The following is a 17,896-nucleotide window of genomic DNA, read 5'->3' as shown; positions in this document are numbered from 1 at the left end:
CAAATCATTGCTAAGAAAGGAGACAAGGTCCTTCAGAATGACAGATCGTTGGGTTGGCTATCCAGACAAGCCCATGTCTCTAAGGCAATAATTATTAGTTTAAATGATAATTTTCAAGAAAATATGACTAAAACACCAAGCTGCTCCATAACAGACCGGTCCTTACTATCTGCTTATCTAGATTTGTCTTTTTATTGACTAGAATTACTATACACCCATTAAATACAGCCATGCAGCAAGGCTATAGGTTATAGCATTCCTTCCTTTACAGAAGGTGAACACAGCACATGCGCACACCAGGTGCACGCCTGTACATCCGGAATAAGAACACGTACTGAAGAGACCATCAACAGTTGATTCTTGCAACCCTGACATTACAGTACAATAATTTCATACAGGAACAGGTCAAGTATATTTTGTTATCACTACATAGATTCAAGTAGAACTTATATCCTGCAGGTTGTTACACGAGATAATGGAAGCAGTCAATATATAGTGTAGTAACAACAGGAAGCAATCATTTTCAGCTCCATGTCAGATGTGTAACTCGTTCAGAATGTCCCAAAACATAACATCTATACAATGTGCACAATACCATTAAAATACCAAGAAAAATAACTCACTACCTTCTCAGTTCAGCCTAATGTAAAGCAAGCTCTTGACAACAATGTGAATACAAAAAGCTTCTATCCAGTGTCAGTTTGTATATCTACATATAAAGTTAGTACACTCAGTATCTAAAAGTTAACATTTCATTTGAATGTGTTTAACCACTGTTGCATACTTTCAACATTATGAAATAAGTGGGTCACTCTGTTGTGAAAGTGAGAGATATATTCCCACTCTTACAGGTGCATCAGTCGATATCCCTACTTCACATGGGGCTCTAGCAACTACATGGCTTCTATCAATCACCTGGCTTCTCAGTAAACCGCCTACTTTCTTGTATAAACTGTTCTTGGTTTTTGTTATTATCCATTGTTAACGTGTTATATGGTAACTTCACATTTTTGGCAGTCTGTTGTGCATTGGACCAAGCAGGTTTTGGATCTCACTGCCAAAATTGGGAAAACGGGTGTGAAAATTAGGATCAATTAGGGATTGTCAGTAAGATGTTAGGCTTGTCAGTCAGGTGGTAACTAATTTGCTACTGGATCAATTAGGGCTCGTCAGTAAGGTGTTAGGCTCGTCAGTCAGGTGGTAACTAATTTGCTACTGGATCAATTAGGGCTCGTCAGTAAGGTGTTAGGCTTGTCAGTCAGGTGGTAACTAATTTGCTACTGGATCAATTAGGGCTCGTCAGTAAGGTGTTAGGCTCGTCAGTCAGGTGGTAACTAATTTGCTACTGGATCAATTAGGGCTCGTCAGTAAGGTGTTAGGCTCGTCAGTCAGGTGGTAACTAATTTGCTACTGGATTAATTAGTTACTGAGAATGTTTGCCGAGTATGTAGTTTGTAGCAGCAGTTAAGATCAGTTAGGTCCCATCAGTAAGGTAGTAACTGCAACAATTCGGATCAATTAGGCACTGAGGATGTTTTAATTTCTGGAGAGGGAAGTTCATCTGACATACTAGAAAACATGGCTGAGATAAGCAATTTCAAGAGTAGATGAAGAGGGAAGTTCATCTCACATACTAGAACAGAGTATATATAGATTATAATAAAACCCATAAATCTATCTATCTTCTCGTTTCACTTATACTCACTATGGAAGAGAAAGAACAGATACTGGATGCAAGAAAGCAAGGTGCCAACATGCCTCTGAATGGCTATCGCTGTCTCAGAGTGAATAAGAATGGCACAAATCCATGGAGGTGCCTGGCTGTAAAAGAGAAATGTCTTGCAACACTGACGATAACTGCTGACAGTACAGTCATCCGCTGAGGCCAGGAACACACCCATGCTCCTGACCACGGTGCTGTTGGTGCACACTTTCTTGCCGATAACATGAAAAAGGGTGCCCGAGAAGAAGTGACCACCATCCCACTGATCTATGAGGAGGAGAGGAAAAAGTTCCTGACCGGTTACAAGTCTGCTGCTCCTGAAGATATTGCAGCCTGTCTTAAGATGTTTGAAGGTATCAAAGTCAAAGTTTGTATAGACAGCGAGCAAAGACACTACCCCAAACACTTTGAAACTTAGTGTAAAGTGGACAAAGACTGAGATTGGTGAAGATTTTGTAATTATAGACAGTGCGGTGGATGGAAGCAGAATTCTTGTCATTGGAGTTATGGAACATTAGGAAGATTTTGGAAATGCATTTTGAATAATCATCACCAACGCTTGGGGCAGTGTGCTGACAGGTGGAAATACCAGTACCTTGAGCACTTGTGCACTATATATTTATATCCTATAATAATATTGTGAATAAAACAATCATCACCCTATAAAATTCTTCATTATTCTGTTCTCTTCTTCACTCTACATAGGGGCTAATTAAATCAATCAAAACTCATTAACAAGGTGTCAAGGGGCTAATTGTTAAGTGTGAGTCATAAACTGCCCACACTGGGACAACTGTTCCAGCTGGTTAACCAGGTGTGAAATCTGACAGCCAAAAGTGGGAATGCCAAAAGTGGGAATGCCAAAAGTGGAAATGCCAAAAGAGGGAATGCCAAAAGTGGGAATGCCAAAAGTGGGAATGCCAAATGTGGGCTTAAACCTTATATATACTGCTCAGCTCAGCTGCACCATGTTGTGACTATTTGGTCTGACAGCCAAAAGTGGGAATGCCAAAAGTGGAAATGCCAAAAGTGGAAATGCCAAAAGAGGGAATGCCAAAAGTGGGAATGCCAAAAGTGGGAATGCCAAAAGTGGGCTTAAACCTTATATATACTGCTCAGCTCAGCTGCACCATGTTGTGACTATTTGGTCTGACAGCCAAAAGTGGGAATGCCAAAAGTGGAAATGCCAAAAGTGGAAATGCCAAAAGAGGGAATGCCAAAAGTGGGAATGCCAAAAGTGGGAATGCCAAAAGTGGGCTTAAACCTTATATATACTGCTCAGCTCAGCTGCACCATGTTGTGACTATTTGGTCTGACAGCCAAAAGTGGGAATGCCAAAAGTGGAAATGCCAAAAGTGGAAATGCCAAAAGAGGGAATGCCAAAAGTGGGAATGCCAAAAGTGCGAATGCCAAAAGTGGGCTTAAACCTTATATATACTGCTCAGCTCAGCTGCACCATGTTGTGACTATTTGGTCCTAGTTAGGTCTTACAATTTCCCTATGCAGATTCTTCACCAAGAATAGCATCATTTATAAAATAGAGGAGGATGTAATTCTCATACAAAATGTCATCTGCTTTCAGAATGGATGAGGCAATCGCCATAGGTATTTTGTGCCTATTGCTGCTGATAGCAGTGGTCTATCTCCTAGGAAACAGAGTGACCCCAAGACTCTCCAACTCTATACAAGAATCAGGTAATAACATGTTTTCACAAAAATAAATGACAGAAGATTGTTTTACAAAGAAATATTTCAGTTGTACATGACCAGTTATCCATTAAATTTGGGCAAGCCAGACTAGTGGCTACTAGTGTGAGTAATGATGTACGCTAATGAGGTATGACAAACTATCAGCCAAGTCCTACTTATCATATCCTTATTGGTTATCTCTTATGGCAAACACAAACACACTGCTTCTTTTCAGTTCTGGCATTCCCATGGGGTCATAACATTTTAACAGGAGTGCACAAAAAAAGAAGCAATATTTTCAGGATTACAGTCCGCTTGACTCAAAAGCAGACTGATAAATTGCAGTCTAACTCAAAAACTAATAAAGATATACTACACAATGAAATGCTGATCATAATCAACTCTGACATCAGACCAACACTGTGAGGTTTTTGCAGAATTTAATTTTGTTTAACAATTATAAACAAGAGTCATCAGAAGAAGAAGACATATTTCCTTCCCCCCCCCCCCCCTCCCGCAACCCCCCCACACACATTACTTGAAGGCACCACTTCAAGATCTGTCTCATACATCTGCCAAGACCTGTTGAATGATATCAAATGAAATGATTTGCAAGTTGTGCTCTGGAAGCGAAGCCCATTCCTTCCTTTAGAGACCATGTCCAAACTGTTTCCATGGAAACCAGGAAAAATAAAAATGCTAAAAATTGTAAATAGCAAAAGGGCACCACTTTGTGGTCTGCCTCAAATATCTGCCACGTTTTGCTGTAAGATATTAACTAGTTTTCGACTTGTGCTCCGGAAACTAAGCCTTTCCATCCATTTTGAGACTAAGTCAGAATTGTTTCAATGAAAACCAGGAAAAACAAAAATGCCAAAACACTGTAAATAGCAAAAGGCACCACTCTGAATTTCAGTTTTGTGGAAGTCGTAGTGGTTGAGCGGGCTAGGAGGCTGACTTTGAGTGCTGGCGATTAGGTGGCTGACTCTGAGGGAGTGGGTCCAAAACCCTGATGGGACGCAACCAAAAAAGTACTAGAATCCGTACTTTAACTATGAAAGTCAAATCCCAAAGGACATATGTAACACAGCACAGGCTAATGAAACAATAACTTTGTCAGCACTTGTGCATATGCTTCGTGAACACCTGGCTGTCCCTTTGTCTGCACTCTTCCCTTGTAATAAATGGCGAACAGTGTCAATATTTTAATGATAGTTTGTTAAATAACTTTTTTTAAGGGCATAAATTCCACCAGAGCCTTAAAGAGGTGGTCTGATTGATTGTGATTGATTGTGTTTGATTGTGATCAGTGTTTCATTTAGCATTTTATGTTTATTAGGTTTCGAGTTAGATTGCAATTCATTGGTCTGCTTTTGAGACAAACAGACTGTTAAAAGCTACATAATCAAATAATCTTATGAAGGAATTGCTTAATTCTTTGAAGGTGAAGATGACCCGTCAGAAAATCACAGAATGGATGTATTTTCTCAAGAAAGATTCCCACTTATCAAGAAAATTCAAAACACAATTCAGCTCATTTACCAAAGATGTAGATGGAAATCATACAGGATCTCAACAGTCTCTACACAAACCGACCCATGTGGGCCACCTGATCAAACATTTGTCCAAAGACCCTTGGCAACAAATTTGTCAGATTCACTGACCCCACAGAGTATCCAAAGTCGCCATGCTACTGAAGTAGCCTCCTATAGGGAGGCAACAAGGCAAACACCAAATCCTGAAACAAACAGAATATCAGAAACAGAAGTGGAAACAAACCCACCAAGACATGAGGCCACAGTAAGACAAACAACTGAGGCAGTGACAGATATGGTTACAGATCCACCAAGACATGAGGCCATAGCAAGACAAACAGCAGAGGCAGTTACAGCCTCACCACAACACGAGGCCATAGCAAAACACCCAGCAGACGCAGTGACAGATGAAGTTGCAGACCTAACAAATCATGAGGCCATAGCAAGTCAAACAGCAGAGGCAGTGATGAATGCTGTCACAGACCCACCAAGACACGAGGCCACAGCAAGACAAACAACTGAGGCAGTGACGGATGAAGGCACAGACTCACCAAGACACAAGGCCATAACAAGACAAACAACTGAGGCACTGATGGATGAAATCACACACACACCAAGACACGAGGCCATAGCAAGACAAACAACTGAGTCAGTGACAGATGAAGGTACAGACCCACCAAGACATGAGGCCATAGTAAGACAAACAACTGAGGCAGTGATGAATGCTGTCACAGACCCACCAAGACACGAGGCCACAGCAAGACAAACAGCTGAGGCAGAGATGGATGAAGTCACAGACAAACTAAGACACAAGGCCATAGCAAGACAAAGAACTGAGGCAGTGACGGATGAAGTCACAGACAAACCAAATGAGGAGGCCATAGCAAGACAAAGAACTGAGGCAGTGACGGATGAAGTCACAGACCCACCAAGACACAAGGCCATAGCAAGACAAAGAACTCAGGCAGTGACGGATGAAGTCACAGACTCACCAAGACACGAGGCCATAGCAAGACAAATAGCTGAGGCAGAGACGGATGAAGTCACAGACCCACCAAGACACGAGGCCATAGCAAGACAAACAGCTGAGGCAGAGATGGATGAAGTCACAAACCCACCAAGACACAAGGCCACAGCAAGACAAACAACTGAGGCAATGACGGATGAAGTCACAGATGCACCAAGACACAAGGCCATAGCAAGACAAACAGCTGAGGCAGTGATGGATGAAGTCACAGACCCACCAAATCATGAGGCTATAGCAAGACAAACAACTGAGGCAATCATCACACACCCACAAAGTCATGAGACCTTAGCAAGTGAATCACTAACGGCAGTGAAAAATGCAGTCATAGACCCACCAAGACATGAGGTCATAGCAAGAAAAAGAGAAAGGGCAACAACAATGGCAGTGAGTAACCAAGAAAGGTCAGACATGACAGCAAAAAAAGTCTCAGAGACTGTAAAGAACCCATCAAGCCATCATACCATAAAAAGAGGAACAACAGAGACAAATGCTGGAGCATTAAATGATGTGACATACCAGAAATCAATTAGTGATGGACACGTACAAAATGACATAGATATACATCAAAGTACAAGACATACAGAAGATCTTTGCGATGAACCTCCAGCAGGAAACAAAGAAGCTGGAATCTGGTTTAAAGAACAAGCTATCAATTTAAAGCCAGTTTCAAAGAAGGGCAGTGCTGACACAGGCAACAATGAAATGTCTCTGAATGACAAAGAAAATCTGAATTTACTTTGTGACAGTGAAACATCTTCATCAAGATCCTGCAACTCACCTGAACTGACTGAGGAAGAAGAGTCCCCCAAGGGTCATAGGTGGACAACAGATCAGTCTGAAATAACACTCTCTAAAAGTGAACCAAAAAGTAAGTTAGAAATGGTCTCACAAAATTGTCATCATAATATCTTGGTTTCAACACAGCATTCTGACATTTTCACACACACAAAACTGGGAAATAATGAAGATGGACAGGACTTAAAGGCATCACAAAGAGCCCGGAAGACCCAGGTTAACATGTTCCTGGAAAACAATGCTGACCAAGGTATGCAGCAAATTATGTCAGGCAAAGAGGATACCAGTATGAAATACAAGCTGTCACAAAGTAAAACAACTCGAAAGGCAGAAAATACATACACTGAAAAGGAACTTAGTACCCTCTCTAAGCCAAATCAAATAAAGAAACACACAGCAGAAAGAGATGTCACTGCTGTTGTGTCAGATATGTTTCCCTCAGATTCAGTGACAGTAAAAAACAAACAGAGAAGATCCTCACAAAGAAGAGATGAAGCTGTTGCAAGAAGCATCAATACTGTTTCTGATTTGACATCTGAAATCTATGACTATGATGCCGATAATGAGTATTCTTCCTCGGATGCAGAGTCTGAGAACAATGCGGAGCTATCCAGTTATGCCAAACAGAAACGACCCTTATCTGCACATGAAGACTGTGCTGATGGAAACATGAAGCAGTCCTCCAGAGAAAAAGAAAATAAGAAAACAAGTGACTTGGCTACTAACCTGTATGACAGCACACTGGAGTCAACAGGTGATGGTACAGATGATGACAATCATGTTGGAGAACTTGGAAGAGGATATACTGGTACCACTGAACTTGAAGCAGAGGCACAGGAAAAGAATCCAAACAAGACAAATGATCGACAAAATGAAAATGTCATGCTTGATGCTGCTGAAATGGTTCATGTTGATGATATACCGGGGTGTAATCCTATGGACATAAAAGATGAAGTATCACAAACAGCAACCATGGCCGCAAGTCGAGAGGAAAGGAGTCAGTCCACTAAGGTAAAGTGAAATGTCCATTGAAAAGTAATACAATCATAACCCTGACTCATGGATACAAGGGAAGAGTGAAGGAAGTCATATTCTAATTGCATAATTTCATTTTGCATACTCACTGATTATTGTATTCCTTGAGTCAGCAAATTGAAAATGCCTAATATTTCACTCATGAATGAAACATTTGTTTACCGAAGTCATTTGCAATCACCATCCATGCATGTGCAAACAAAATGTGATGGCACCTTATTTCTTGGATTACATAGTCGTTTACAATATGTCACTATGTCTGACAACACATTGCAGTACTTATACTACCGACAGAAAATAAGGGAACCAAGAAATTGAATGTAGATGACTTTGACTGTGACAGGGTCCGTTATTGTGGCGTATCTCCCAAACGCAACATCCAATGACAATGGAATTTCGCATAATGCATGCCCAGCACGTGCTACACGTGCATACAGAAGTTAACTCCTGTAAATGTACTGGAGAAGTCGCAGTCACTAATGCAATAGAGATTGACACTTACTGACAGAAATGCCTCCGAGGCAGTATCTCCGTGAAGCAACAAAATGGAGAATTGTGGGGATGACAGAGGGGGGGACATCATTAAGTGAAGATGCCCGGCAGATGGGTAAATCAAAAAGTGTAATTTCACGCCTGTGGGATAAGTACCGTCAAACGGGTGGGGTTGCAATGAGATCTGGGCGTGGTAGACCAAAATCAACGACACCACGACAGGATCGTCTCATTACGTTAATTGCTCTACGCGATAGGTTTAAATCGGCCCCTGCCATCAATAGAGAATTCCGCACACTCACTGGAAGACGCATTTCAACCTCAACCGTTAAAAACCGACTCTATCAAGCTCGTCTGAAAGCAAGACGGCCTTTTAAGGGTGTCACCCTTTCAGCTCACCATAAGCGCCAAAGATTGGCATGGGCTAGGCAGCATCAGGGACGGGCTATACGCCACTGGCGTTACACCATGTTCTCTGATGAGTCAAGGTTTTGCCTACGATTCACAGATGGCAGAAAACGTTGTTGGCGTCGGAGCAGGGAGCGATATGCCAGAGCAGCAATTCTTGACCATGATCGATATGGAGGTATAGATGTGTCATGGTGTGGGGTGGGATTACACATGACAGACGATCAGATTTGGTCATCATTAACGGAGCCATGACTGGTCAGTGATACGTTGACCAAATATTGCGTCCTGTTGTGGCTCCATTGGCTAGAGTTATTGGCCGAAATTTTGTATTCCAAGATGATAACGCCAGACCACATCGGGCCCGAATAGTCTCCGCTTACCTCCGACAAGAAGGTATCCAGACATTGGACTGGCCCTCTAAGTCCCCAGACCTGTCCCCAATTGAACATCTCTGGGACATTCTTGGTCGAAGGGTGTACGCCAGGGACCCAGGACCCGCCAACCTGGCCCAGCTTGGTGCAGCTCTCCAAGAGGAATGGCGGGCAATACCACGGGCAACCATCCGGAAATTGATTAACAGCATGCCATCAAGATGCCGTGAATGTGTTGCCCAACATGGTGGACACACCAGATATTGCACTTGACGCCTAAAATTGATTTTGTGGATATTTAAAGCAGTTTCAAATTCGCTATTATTTCATTAGTTCCCTTATTTCTTGTCGGTAGTATAACTTTGAGTAAGTATTGATACCAAGGATGGGAGACAGTGAGACGTGAGAAGTTTGTTGTAATGGTACTTTTTTCACTGGACATTTGGCAAAAATACAATTTTGTATTGGTTGATGTAGTGACCTTGGGCTCTTTATCTCAGTGCTTGATAATAGATTCAGTCTAGACACATGTAATGCAGACATTCAGAATGTTTTCGTCATCGATGTGTGGCATTGTACATACAGGAAAAGTACCATTTCATGGTGTCATATGAGACATAATTTACGAGATAGCATTTTGCACAGATTATTCCCTTAGTAACTGAAAAGATGATTTTCTGTTTGTATATTCAGATGAAGCTGACACTTGGTCACTTCAGCAACAATGAGCCATGGACATCTGGCAGCAAACCTGGGTCAGACTGTCACATGACCAGCATTGAGTCAGATGGAGCAATGGCAACTGACTCACAGATCGCTGGTGGCAAGGAAAGAATCAAAGACGATGGTGGTAGGAAGGGAGGCAACTCTAATCCTGAAAACGCTGGATGCATCCAGCATGGCAATGGAAGAGATGACACCAACGGAGACCAAAGGAGGAACTCTTGTGACAAAGAGAAAAAGGGAGGCAACCATCTCTCAGAACAACTAGAAGCTTTTGACATCATGTCAGATACTGCAGAAGAAAACATTCAGCAATGTTTTTGAGAATCAAGTTAAAAGACGCATGCACGCACACACACATGCATGCACCATCTAAGCTTAGGGTCTGGAGTAGTTTTGTGTGCTGTAAATAGGCTAGGCCAGTTCTTGTTGATTAAAAGTTCTACTTCCCATTTTTCAGTAACTTTTAAAGTATCTTCAGTCTAAGTTATTACATAGTAGTATTTCTTTGACCCTTGTGCATATTTGTGTTGCTTGTTATTTCCAAGTGAGGGATTTTTTAGTGCCTAAAGCATTTGAGGTATATGCTAACTGCCCTTATAATGCCATAAAAATCAAGGAAATTAATGGGGAAGTATTTGTTACGGAATTGTTGCAATGTCATAAAATTGCCCTCGGTATTGAGCAGGCAATGAATACAGTCTTGCCTTGTTTATCCGAACCATTGTGTTTTTATTGAAATCGTCCGGATAAGCGAATTTTCAGTTATCTGAATCATGGGCCATATTCGTTGGTTTCACATTAAGATTCGCTGTATGCATGCCCAGAGCATGTAAAAATATCTACTGTCTAACTTCTGCTTTGGTCGTACGTTTACCGATAGTGTTGACTTATTTTTATACTTGTATTCACCAAAGACCAGGAGTAGTGAAAAAATAGCTTAATTTATGTCAATAAGTTCTTGTATAAACACATCTCACCACCACCGTTCTTCCCGCACATCCCCTTCTCACAACTAACAAAACACACAGTTCTGATGCAGCAACAACAGGAGTAGGACATCAATAACTGAAAAGCATATGCAAATCGCTATATTTAGTCAGCTATGAACAGTTGTCACTCGTAAATTATTATTATTTAATCAGTTTGTTTTGAGTGTATTTACACTATCGGTAAACGTACGACCAAAGCAAGACTGAAATTAATGTGAAACCAACGAATGTACAAAGAAACGTAAAAAGAAACGAACATAGTTGGCATCAGACATAATCTTTATTGATTACACATATATAAATATCAGTGCATACAAATTACAATGTCTCAAACACGAGCTCAACTTCGTCATCATCATCAGCCTTGCTGTCCGAACACACTGCTTGGAGGATGTCAGTGTCATTTAAAGATTTGCCGGTCACTTCATCAGTAATTATAGTGACCTACAAATTGACACGCCTCAAAATTAACTCAGTGTCACTTTGCAACTCAGAGGAAACTAATCTTCTCACGCTTCAAAGACTGCCGACTTCTTTCATGTTATGATAGGCGAGACCCATGGTAATCGTGTGTGTAAACATACAGCGCTCAGCCATCCGGATATACGAGACAAAAAATGTACATAAATTGGAGTTTTGTATGTGAAAATAACCGTAAGGTTACGGAAACCGGATTTCCGGATAAGTGAGTAATTTTACAACGTTATGAATTCGTTTTAAGGAATTTTCGTTCGGAAGGCAAGTTTTCCAGATATCTGAGGTTTGGATAAACAGGGCATGACTGTACAGTATATATATTATTAAAATAGAAGTTTTGATTACAGAATGATTTGCCATTCATAGTAATATTTTGGTTGTTTAGCAAGGGTTCTCTTAGGAACTCTTCATAGTATTTTTGGTTATAGTTTGTTGCTGTACTTGGAGAAGGCAATAAAGCTATCTTTACAGAAGTCGTTTTGTTTTTATAGCCAGCATTGGTGGAAGATCACTTGCAAGAAGGAGTATATCAGAAAACTTGTTCCATTTCAAAATTTAGTACATGTAGTTTCTTCATCCAGATAATTTTCAAAGAGTCAACATAAGCAAAAATATCTATCATACCGAGTCCCCCTTTTATTTTGTCTGGTTTATTATCCCCAAAGAACCTGAAAAGAATATTGTTAGCTTTCTAAGAAATTCTGCTGGTGGATTTGGGAGTGTAGGGAAAAGGAAGTTGAGTTTTGAAATGAACATTATTTGATTACAGCAATCTTTCCCATCCGTGTTATCATTCTTTCCAACCATCTTTTAATAGTTTGTTGGATTTCACAGATTTTGCTTTCAAAGTTTAGTTTAATCATTCTGTCACAATTACTTGAAAAGATTACGACTAGAATTTTAATTGTTTCAGAGTTCCATTCCAGGTTTAGGTCTGGTCTAAAATTTTGATGTTACAAGTTTTTTTCATCCTATCCATACAATTTGTGACTTATCAAAATTTATTTGTAATCCAGAAATATTTGCAAAACTTTCAAGAGTGTCTGTGGAAACCTCGAAGGATCTCTTAGAGCCATCCAAATGAAGTTTGCTATCATCTGTGTATTGAGCAATTAAGTGGCTCCTATCATCGACAGTTAACCCTTGAAAATCTTAATTTTTTTAACAAGAATGGCAAGAACTTCAGCACACAGGAGAAAAATTTATGGGGATAATGGGTCCCCCTGCCTACAACCACGACAGACTGGAATAATCCAGGGTGACATAGTTCCATATATGATAAGGATTGACTTGATATCCAAATAGAGTGTAGAAATTCATTACAGACACTTTCACCAAATCCTAAACAATTCAAGGTGTTAGAAATAAAAGACCAAAGAAGAGTGGAAAGCTTTTCCGAAGTCCACTAAAAATAACATACCTGGAATTTGGTTAGATTCTGTATATAAAAGTAGCTCATTTTTTAGTGGATGTTACAATTAATGTATCTTCCAGACATTAAACCAGTTTGGTCTTCATGAATGATTTCAGGCAATACTTTTTTAAATCTATCATTGAGGATAATAGTTTATATATAGAATTTAACAGGGTAACAGGACACCAGTTTTTTATGAATTGTGTAGGTTTTTCATTTTTTGGAATACAGGTGATAATTCCTTGTTTCTGGTGATTGACAAGTGTCCAGTTTTATAACAATGGTCAATTGATCAAAGAACGAAGTCAGCCAGATGAAGCCAGAACATTTTAAAGAATTCATATGAAAAGCCATCTGAACCTGGACTTTTATTATTCTTGGATCATTTAAGAGCTATTAACAGTCAACGGATAGACCTGGTTTGGTCTGAGGATAGTTGGTGTATGGATAGGCCCTTGGTTTGGTCTATGAATAGTCCCATGGGTTGGTCTGTGGATAAGCCCATTGTTCAGCCAATGATTTCTACTGTCCATGGTAATGACTCAGTAACCTGGCAACTGTTGTTTTAAAACATGACCTTACCTCTGGATAAGCCTATATGGCCTCTATGGACAGGCCAACAGATTGTTCCATGGTACCTACGGAATCTGATTAATGTCCATGTAGGATAATATAATGAATATAGAAACAGTGATTACAAGACATGAAAGCCAAGTTTACAGTAATTTCAGGCCTTCATTTCACGAAGTGAATGGGTGAATATCAAAATGGTGCTCATGAATAATGGGGTTCTAAAATCGAAACAAAATGAGGAACAGAACACAAGCTTGAAGTGAACATTTTATGCATCTTTTCAGCAAGTGAGTTATCCTCCCTGTTTTAAAGTGTTTATTGTATACTTCCAGGACCAAGGTGGAATACACACAAGTCCTCACGTCTAATGGATGCAACTCTCCAAATCCAATTTCTCCCCTCATACCATCATTAGCAACTAGATTTTAAAACTATTCAAAAATAAGTAAAAACAAAATAAAGAGGACCATCTAGTAAAACTTATCATAAACCTTACAAATTTAGCCAGAATACTAGATTAAGATTGACTAAGAAGCAGCAAACAGCAGTCCAAGTAAACTACGTCTCAGTACTTTCCTTTATACTCCACCCTTGAATCTAACAAAACCTAGTAGGAGGTCGGGTCAGGTAACCTTTGACTTTGAGTGACCTATAATTAGTATAATCATCCAATTTAACAAGAAAAGGCCGAACAGATTTAACCAATCTGACAACAGCTACTGTTTGGGGTTTGGCGGGTCTTATAAAATTCACTAGTCACTGACACTCATCCCTCAATAAACGAAAATCTGCATAAAACACAAGTATTTGACCTGTAGTATACAGGCTTATGGCTTTGTGATGACATGGTTACCATTAGCTAATATTTCCACAAGCTGACATCCTTGAATATTGACAAAAACGCTATTTTCAGTGACTGTTTACTCACTGTTGACAGTATTGTAGCATACTCCATGTGCATTACCCGGTAGCCATTGTATGGAAAATAACATTCAGAATCTTTTGGGTACAAACCTTTCCAAGGTAAAACTTCAAAAGGTATGTGCGAATGTCCACTTTTGCAATTTGTTAAGCTGTGTTCTCATTGGTCATCTCAAAGGTTACCTGACATGACCTCCTACTAGATTTTGTTAGACTCAGTCAAGGAGTGTAACGAATAATACTGAGACTAAGTTCATGTAGATTGCAGCAGCCAGAATAATCCCCTCAGTACCTCCATGGTCCACTTAATGTCCTTGTCATCTTGCAGACTACTGGGCTCATCGTTGGCAGCCGCAATGCTGAGATTCCCTGATATATGACGCACCACGCTGCAGGCCACATCTCGCCCTACTTGAGCTGGGAACTTGTGGAGCACTGACTGGTTACCCTTGTCACACTGGATCTCCTCCTGAAGAGAGGCCCACTCAGAATACATCTTGACAGCCTATGATAGATGCCTCTCAAGCTTTTAGCTCAGTCACATTGTTGGGAAAGTGGTTTCCTGTAATACAATAAAACATATTATTTATGATGTTCGTAATAAGAGGTGAGGTAAGATGAAATGGGGGTTTAAGATCCCACTCAAAAGTATTTTTCTCTCTCTGCTTAGGAGTGAGTGAGGAAATATGGGTTAACGATGATTTTAGCAACATTCCAGCAATATCACTGCCTGGGTACACCAGAAATGGGCTTCAGACACTGTACCAATGTGACGAATTGAACCCAGGTCTTCAGCATGACTGGTGAACACTTTAACCACTAAGCTATCCCACCGCCCCTCTGCTCAGGAAATAACTTGAAGATTGTGATTAGTGATTGATTATTTTCTTAAATGTATTCAAGAACTTTTTCAGTACAAAAAAACAAGAACAATGTGTTCATCAACACAGTGCTACATGAGTAAATGCAAGAGATGACCCCAGATCACTCATGGATGAGGAACAAAAACTAACATATTATCTGGAATTATAACACAGAATCGTTTGCACACAAATTTCGAAAAACTCTTATTTATTCCAAATGGCAGTCAAAACAAACCTAAATAGCCTTTATTTTCAGACTGGCAGATGTTTGCGTCAAACACTGTGACAACACAGGCTAAAGTCAGTTCAAGAATCAGTTAGATCATGGTTTGTTTTCATCAAGTTAGAAGACCAAATCTACTTCCTACTTGTAGTTAAATATGTATTTGAATCATGACCAAAAGTATTTGGCATTACACAGCTTGCAACCTAATGATCTGTGATGAGAACAAGCAATTTTGAGAGAATCATTTAGGAAAACAAGTTGTAACTCAGAAACTAGGCAAAGCCGGTGACAGGATTAAATGGCAGTACATTGTGAAAACATAAAGCTTTTATTTTTTACAACAACTGTCATGATTTCAGATTTACACGAACCTGTAAACAAGATAATTTACCCCCAGAAGTGTCCATGAATTCTGCAGTGCCCCACATAGACATACATGTACCTCAAATTACATGACAGAGATGCTCCCTTCTGATTGGTTGAAATTTTGTTTGAAGAGAATTGTGCACTGTTGTCAAGAAGGTAGATTAAAGGCAATTAAAGGTTGAAATGAGTAGTTCTAATGACGGGGTTTCATTTATAATGCCGTCAATAACTGATTTATGTATTTGTACCCCCTAAAATACATGTAATGTATAAACTATTTCTGGAAACATCACATCAGAAGATTATCGAGACTGTTCATATTCAGTTCTGCAAAAGATTTCTTAGATTGAGCAAAGTCATACTGAACAATATGGCTGTTGGAGAATGGGGCAAAACCTACTTACAGCTAACTTAGATGACAATAGCTGTTAAATTCTGGTGCAGACTCCCTTACCAAGCCTACTACATGATTACATCCATCTCTGGTACAGGTCACTATTCTTGGCCTTCTGAGATTTGAAATAATTATACTCTTTAAACTGGGATTTGGAAATGTATAGCTTCATGACATGGGAAACACCGATTTGTTCTTATTGGAATGTAATGACTGAGAGATAATCTAATTCAGGATTGGCATTCATCCCTACATGACAACTCAAAATGTTGTGATTACAAGTTGTGTAAATCTCTCCTTGATGTTGAAAAGTATCTTATCCAATGTGGCATCCAATATTATCTTATCTTATAGATAAATTCCGTTTCAACAACTTCAACTAATTAATATAATCTGGCTATCATACATACCCCACAGTCAAAGAATTTAGTGATGTAAAAACAATCCATGCTACAGTTATGTTCCTGTACAAAGTGTACAACCTACGTTGTGTACCCTCGTGAAATTTAAAACGGAATTTAATGCATGCAATGTACATTATCAATTGATTGCAATACTGTATTTTGGGCTTGAGGCCTTATACTGGAATAAATCTGTCTGTCTGTCTGTCTGTCTGTCTGTAAACTATTTGTGTTTATTACCCTGGTGAAGTCATTGTAGAGTAAGCAAAATGTTCATTTGGATGTGTAAACATGATAAAGCTACACTGTCATGCACTTCATGGTTATAACAGAATGTCTATATTATGCAGTCTTGCAACCAATAAGACAGAAATGGGGGAAAAAACCAGTGCTGGGGCAAAAATTGGTTTCACTACCTATGCTTTAAACAGTATGCCTGCCCGGAGTATGAGGTCGTGAGCAGTAGTCTAATCCTGGTTGAATACACAAACAAGTAATCTACTTGTTACATACACATGTTGATTGTGATAAGCAGACTGTCACAGAGAAAACTCAATATCTGGTTTATTGACACTTATCTGTCTGTCCGCCTGTCAGCTAATGACAATATGCAATGCACAATATCAATCATTGACCACATGCAATTTGAAATGAACACTTATCGGGCTTATAAGCCATAAACAAAGAGCCGACTAAGCGAATCGGCAAAGGAACCAATGACCAATGAAAAAGGCTTTGCTACACTTGAGCGCACACCCACTGGCTCCGACTGGGTTCAATAACACGGCTGCTTTGTTTCGAGGGAGGTAAACCCAAGTACAAAATACTGTACTTTTGAATTGCGATTTTATGCTTTTAATTTTGTTTATTTTCTTTTTCTTAATCAGTAATGCATTTTATTTATCATGAATAAGTGATAACTGTGTTTTAATTCTGTTTGATGGTTTGGTTGCATGAGAACTTTAAGAACAGTCAGCTTACGGTCTGTTAAGGCTCATGTTTCATCGATTCTTCATACACCTCGACAGGTTGCACTGCATGCAGCTAGATATGAACACTGAGATGGATATGAAAACCTACACTGATGCCAATTAATAGCAAAGGGCAGGCTGCAAATTCATAATAAACAAGGGTAAAAATGAAAACTTTTATAATAACATATCTGCGAACATCGCCTATGGCTGTGGTTTCTCTTGTTGCCTACTCGGTCCTGAGAAATATGTAACCAACTTTCAGACTGATAATAAAATGCGCATTATCACTGATACTGTAGATTAACATATGACTGGAAATGTGCACAGACATAACAGAAACATACTTATACATTTCTCCAAGTGATGAAAAATGTAAACAATCCCTTCCGGAAGAGCGAATGTCATTGAGTTTCTTATAAAACTAGTAGGCGGAAAATATATTGTAAAACTCGTTCTGTATTACATGTTTCTGAGTATTCATAATATATTCTACA

The 17,896-nt window shown here is 39.6% G+C and overlaps 3 protein-coding genes across 7 annotated transcripts in view; 2 read left to right on the top strand and 1 right to left on the bottom strand.

The window, feature by feature from the left end:
* The window catches only part of LOC137294654 (ral GTPase-activating protein subunit beta-like), a 374,261-nt gene extending 356,453 nt beyond the window's left edge, over nucleotides 1–17,808 (bottom strand). For all 5 annotated transcript variants that reach the window (XM_067825718.1, XM_067825717.1, XM_067825720.1 and 2 more), the window contains exons 1-2: nucleotides 17,747–17,808; nucleotides 14,471–14,740 (exon numbers count right to left, since the gene is read on the bottom strand). In XM_067825718.1, the coding sequence (XP_067681819.1) occupies nucleotides 14,471–14,674 (204 nt within the window). In that variant the 5' untranslated portion in view covers nucleotides 14,675–14,740; nucleotides 17,747–17,808. The remainder of the gene's footprint in view (nucleotides 1–14,470; nucleotides 14,741–17,746) is intronic.
* On the top strand, nucleotides 299–7,632 carry LOC137294241 (extracellular matrix-binding protein ebh-like). The gene is made up of 4 exons (XM_067825238.1): nucleotides 299–404; nucleotides 3,306–3,418; nucleotides 4,857–7,497; nucleotides 7,599–7,632. The coding sequence occupies exons 2-4, from the start codon at nucleotides 3,307–3,309 to the stop codon at nucleotides 7,630–7,632; spliced, it is 2,787 nt and encodes a 928-aa protein (XP_067681339.1). The 5' UTR covers nucleotides 299–404; nucleotide 3,306.
* Nucleotides 7,613–10,385, top strand: LOC137294696 (uncharacterized). The gene is made up of 2 exons (XM_067825770.1): nucleotides 7,613–7,780; nucleotides 9,772–10,385. Exons 1-2 carry the CDS (start codon nucleotides 7,652–7,654, stop codon nucleotides 10,123–10,125), a joined length of 483 nt encoding a protein of 160 aa, XP_067681871.1. The 5' UTR covers nucleotides 7,613–7,651; the 3' UTR covers nucleotides 10,126–10,385.
* Nucleotides 17,809–17,896: the final 88 nt, after the last annotated feature.

This window comes from Haliotis asinina, chromosome 8, assembly GCF_037392515.1.
Source record: "Haliotis asinina isolate JCU_RB_2024 chromosome 8, JCU_Hal_asi_v2, whole genome shotgun sequence".
Lineage (NCBI taxonomy): Eukaryota > Metazoa > Mollusca > Gastropoda > Lepetellida > Haliotidae > Haliotis > Haliotis asinina.
The sequence above is the reverse complement of the archived record's forward strand: the minus strand, read 5'-3'. Positions and strand labels throughout refer to the sequence as shown.

Bases quoted from the DNA above. Each gene is read 5' to 3' on its own strand.
- LOC137294241 (XM_067825238.1), top strand. From the start codon at position 3,307: ATGGATGAGGCAATCGCCATAGGTATTTTGTGCCTATTGCTGCTGATA. The intron at 3,419-4,856 runs GTAATAACATGT...AATTCTTTGAAG, and splicing joins CAACTCTATACAAGAATCAG to GTGAAGATGACCCGTCAGAA. The intron at 7,498-7,598 runs GTATGACAGCAC...AACTTGAAGCAG, and splicing joins AGTGACTTGGCTACTAACCT to AGGCACAGGAAAAGAATCCA.
- LOC137294696 (XM_067825770.1), top strand. From the start codon at position 7,652: ATGCTTGATGCTGCTGAAATGGTTCATGTTGATGATATACCGGGGTGT. The intron at 7,781-9,771 runs GTAAAGTGAAAT...TTGTATATTCAG, and splicing joins AAAGGAGTCAGTCCACTAAG to ATGAAGCTGACACTTGGTCA.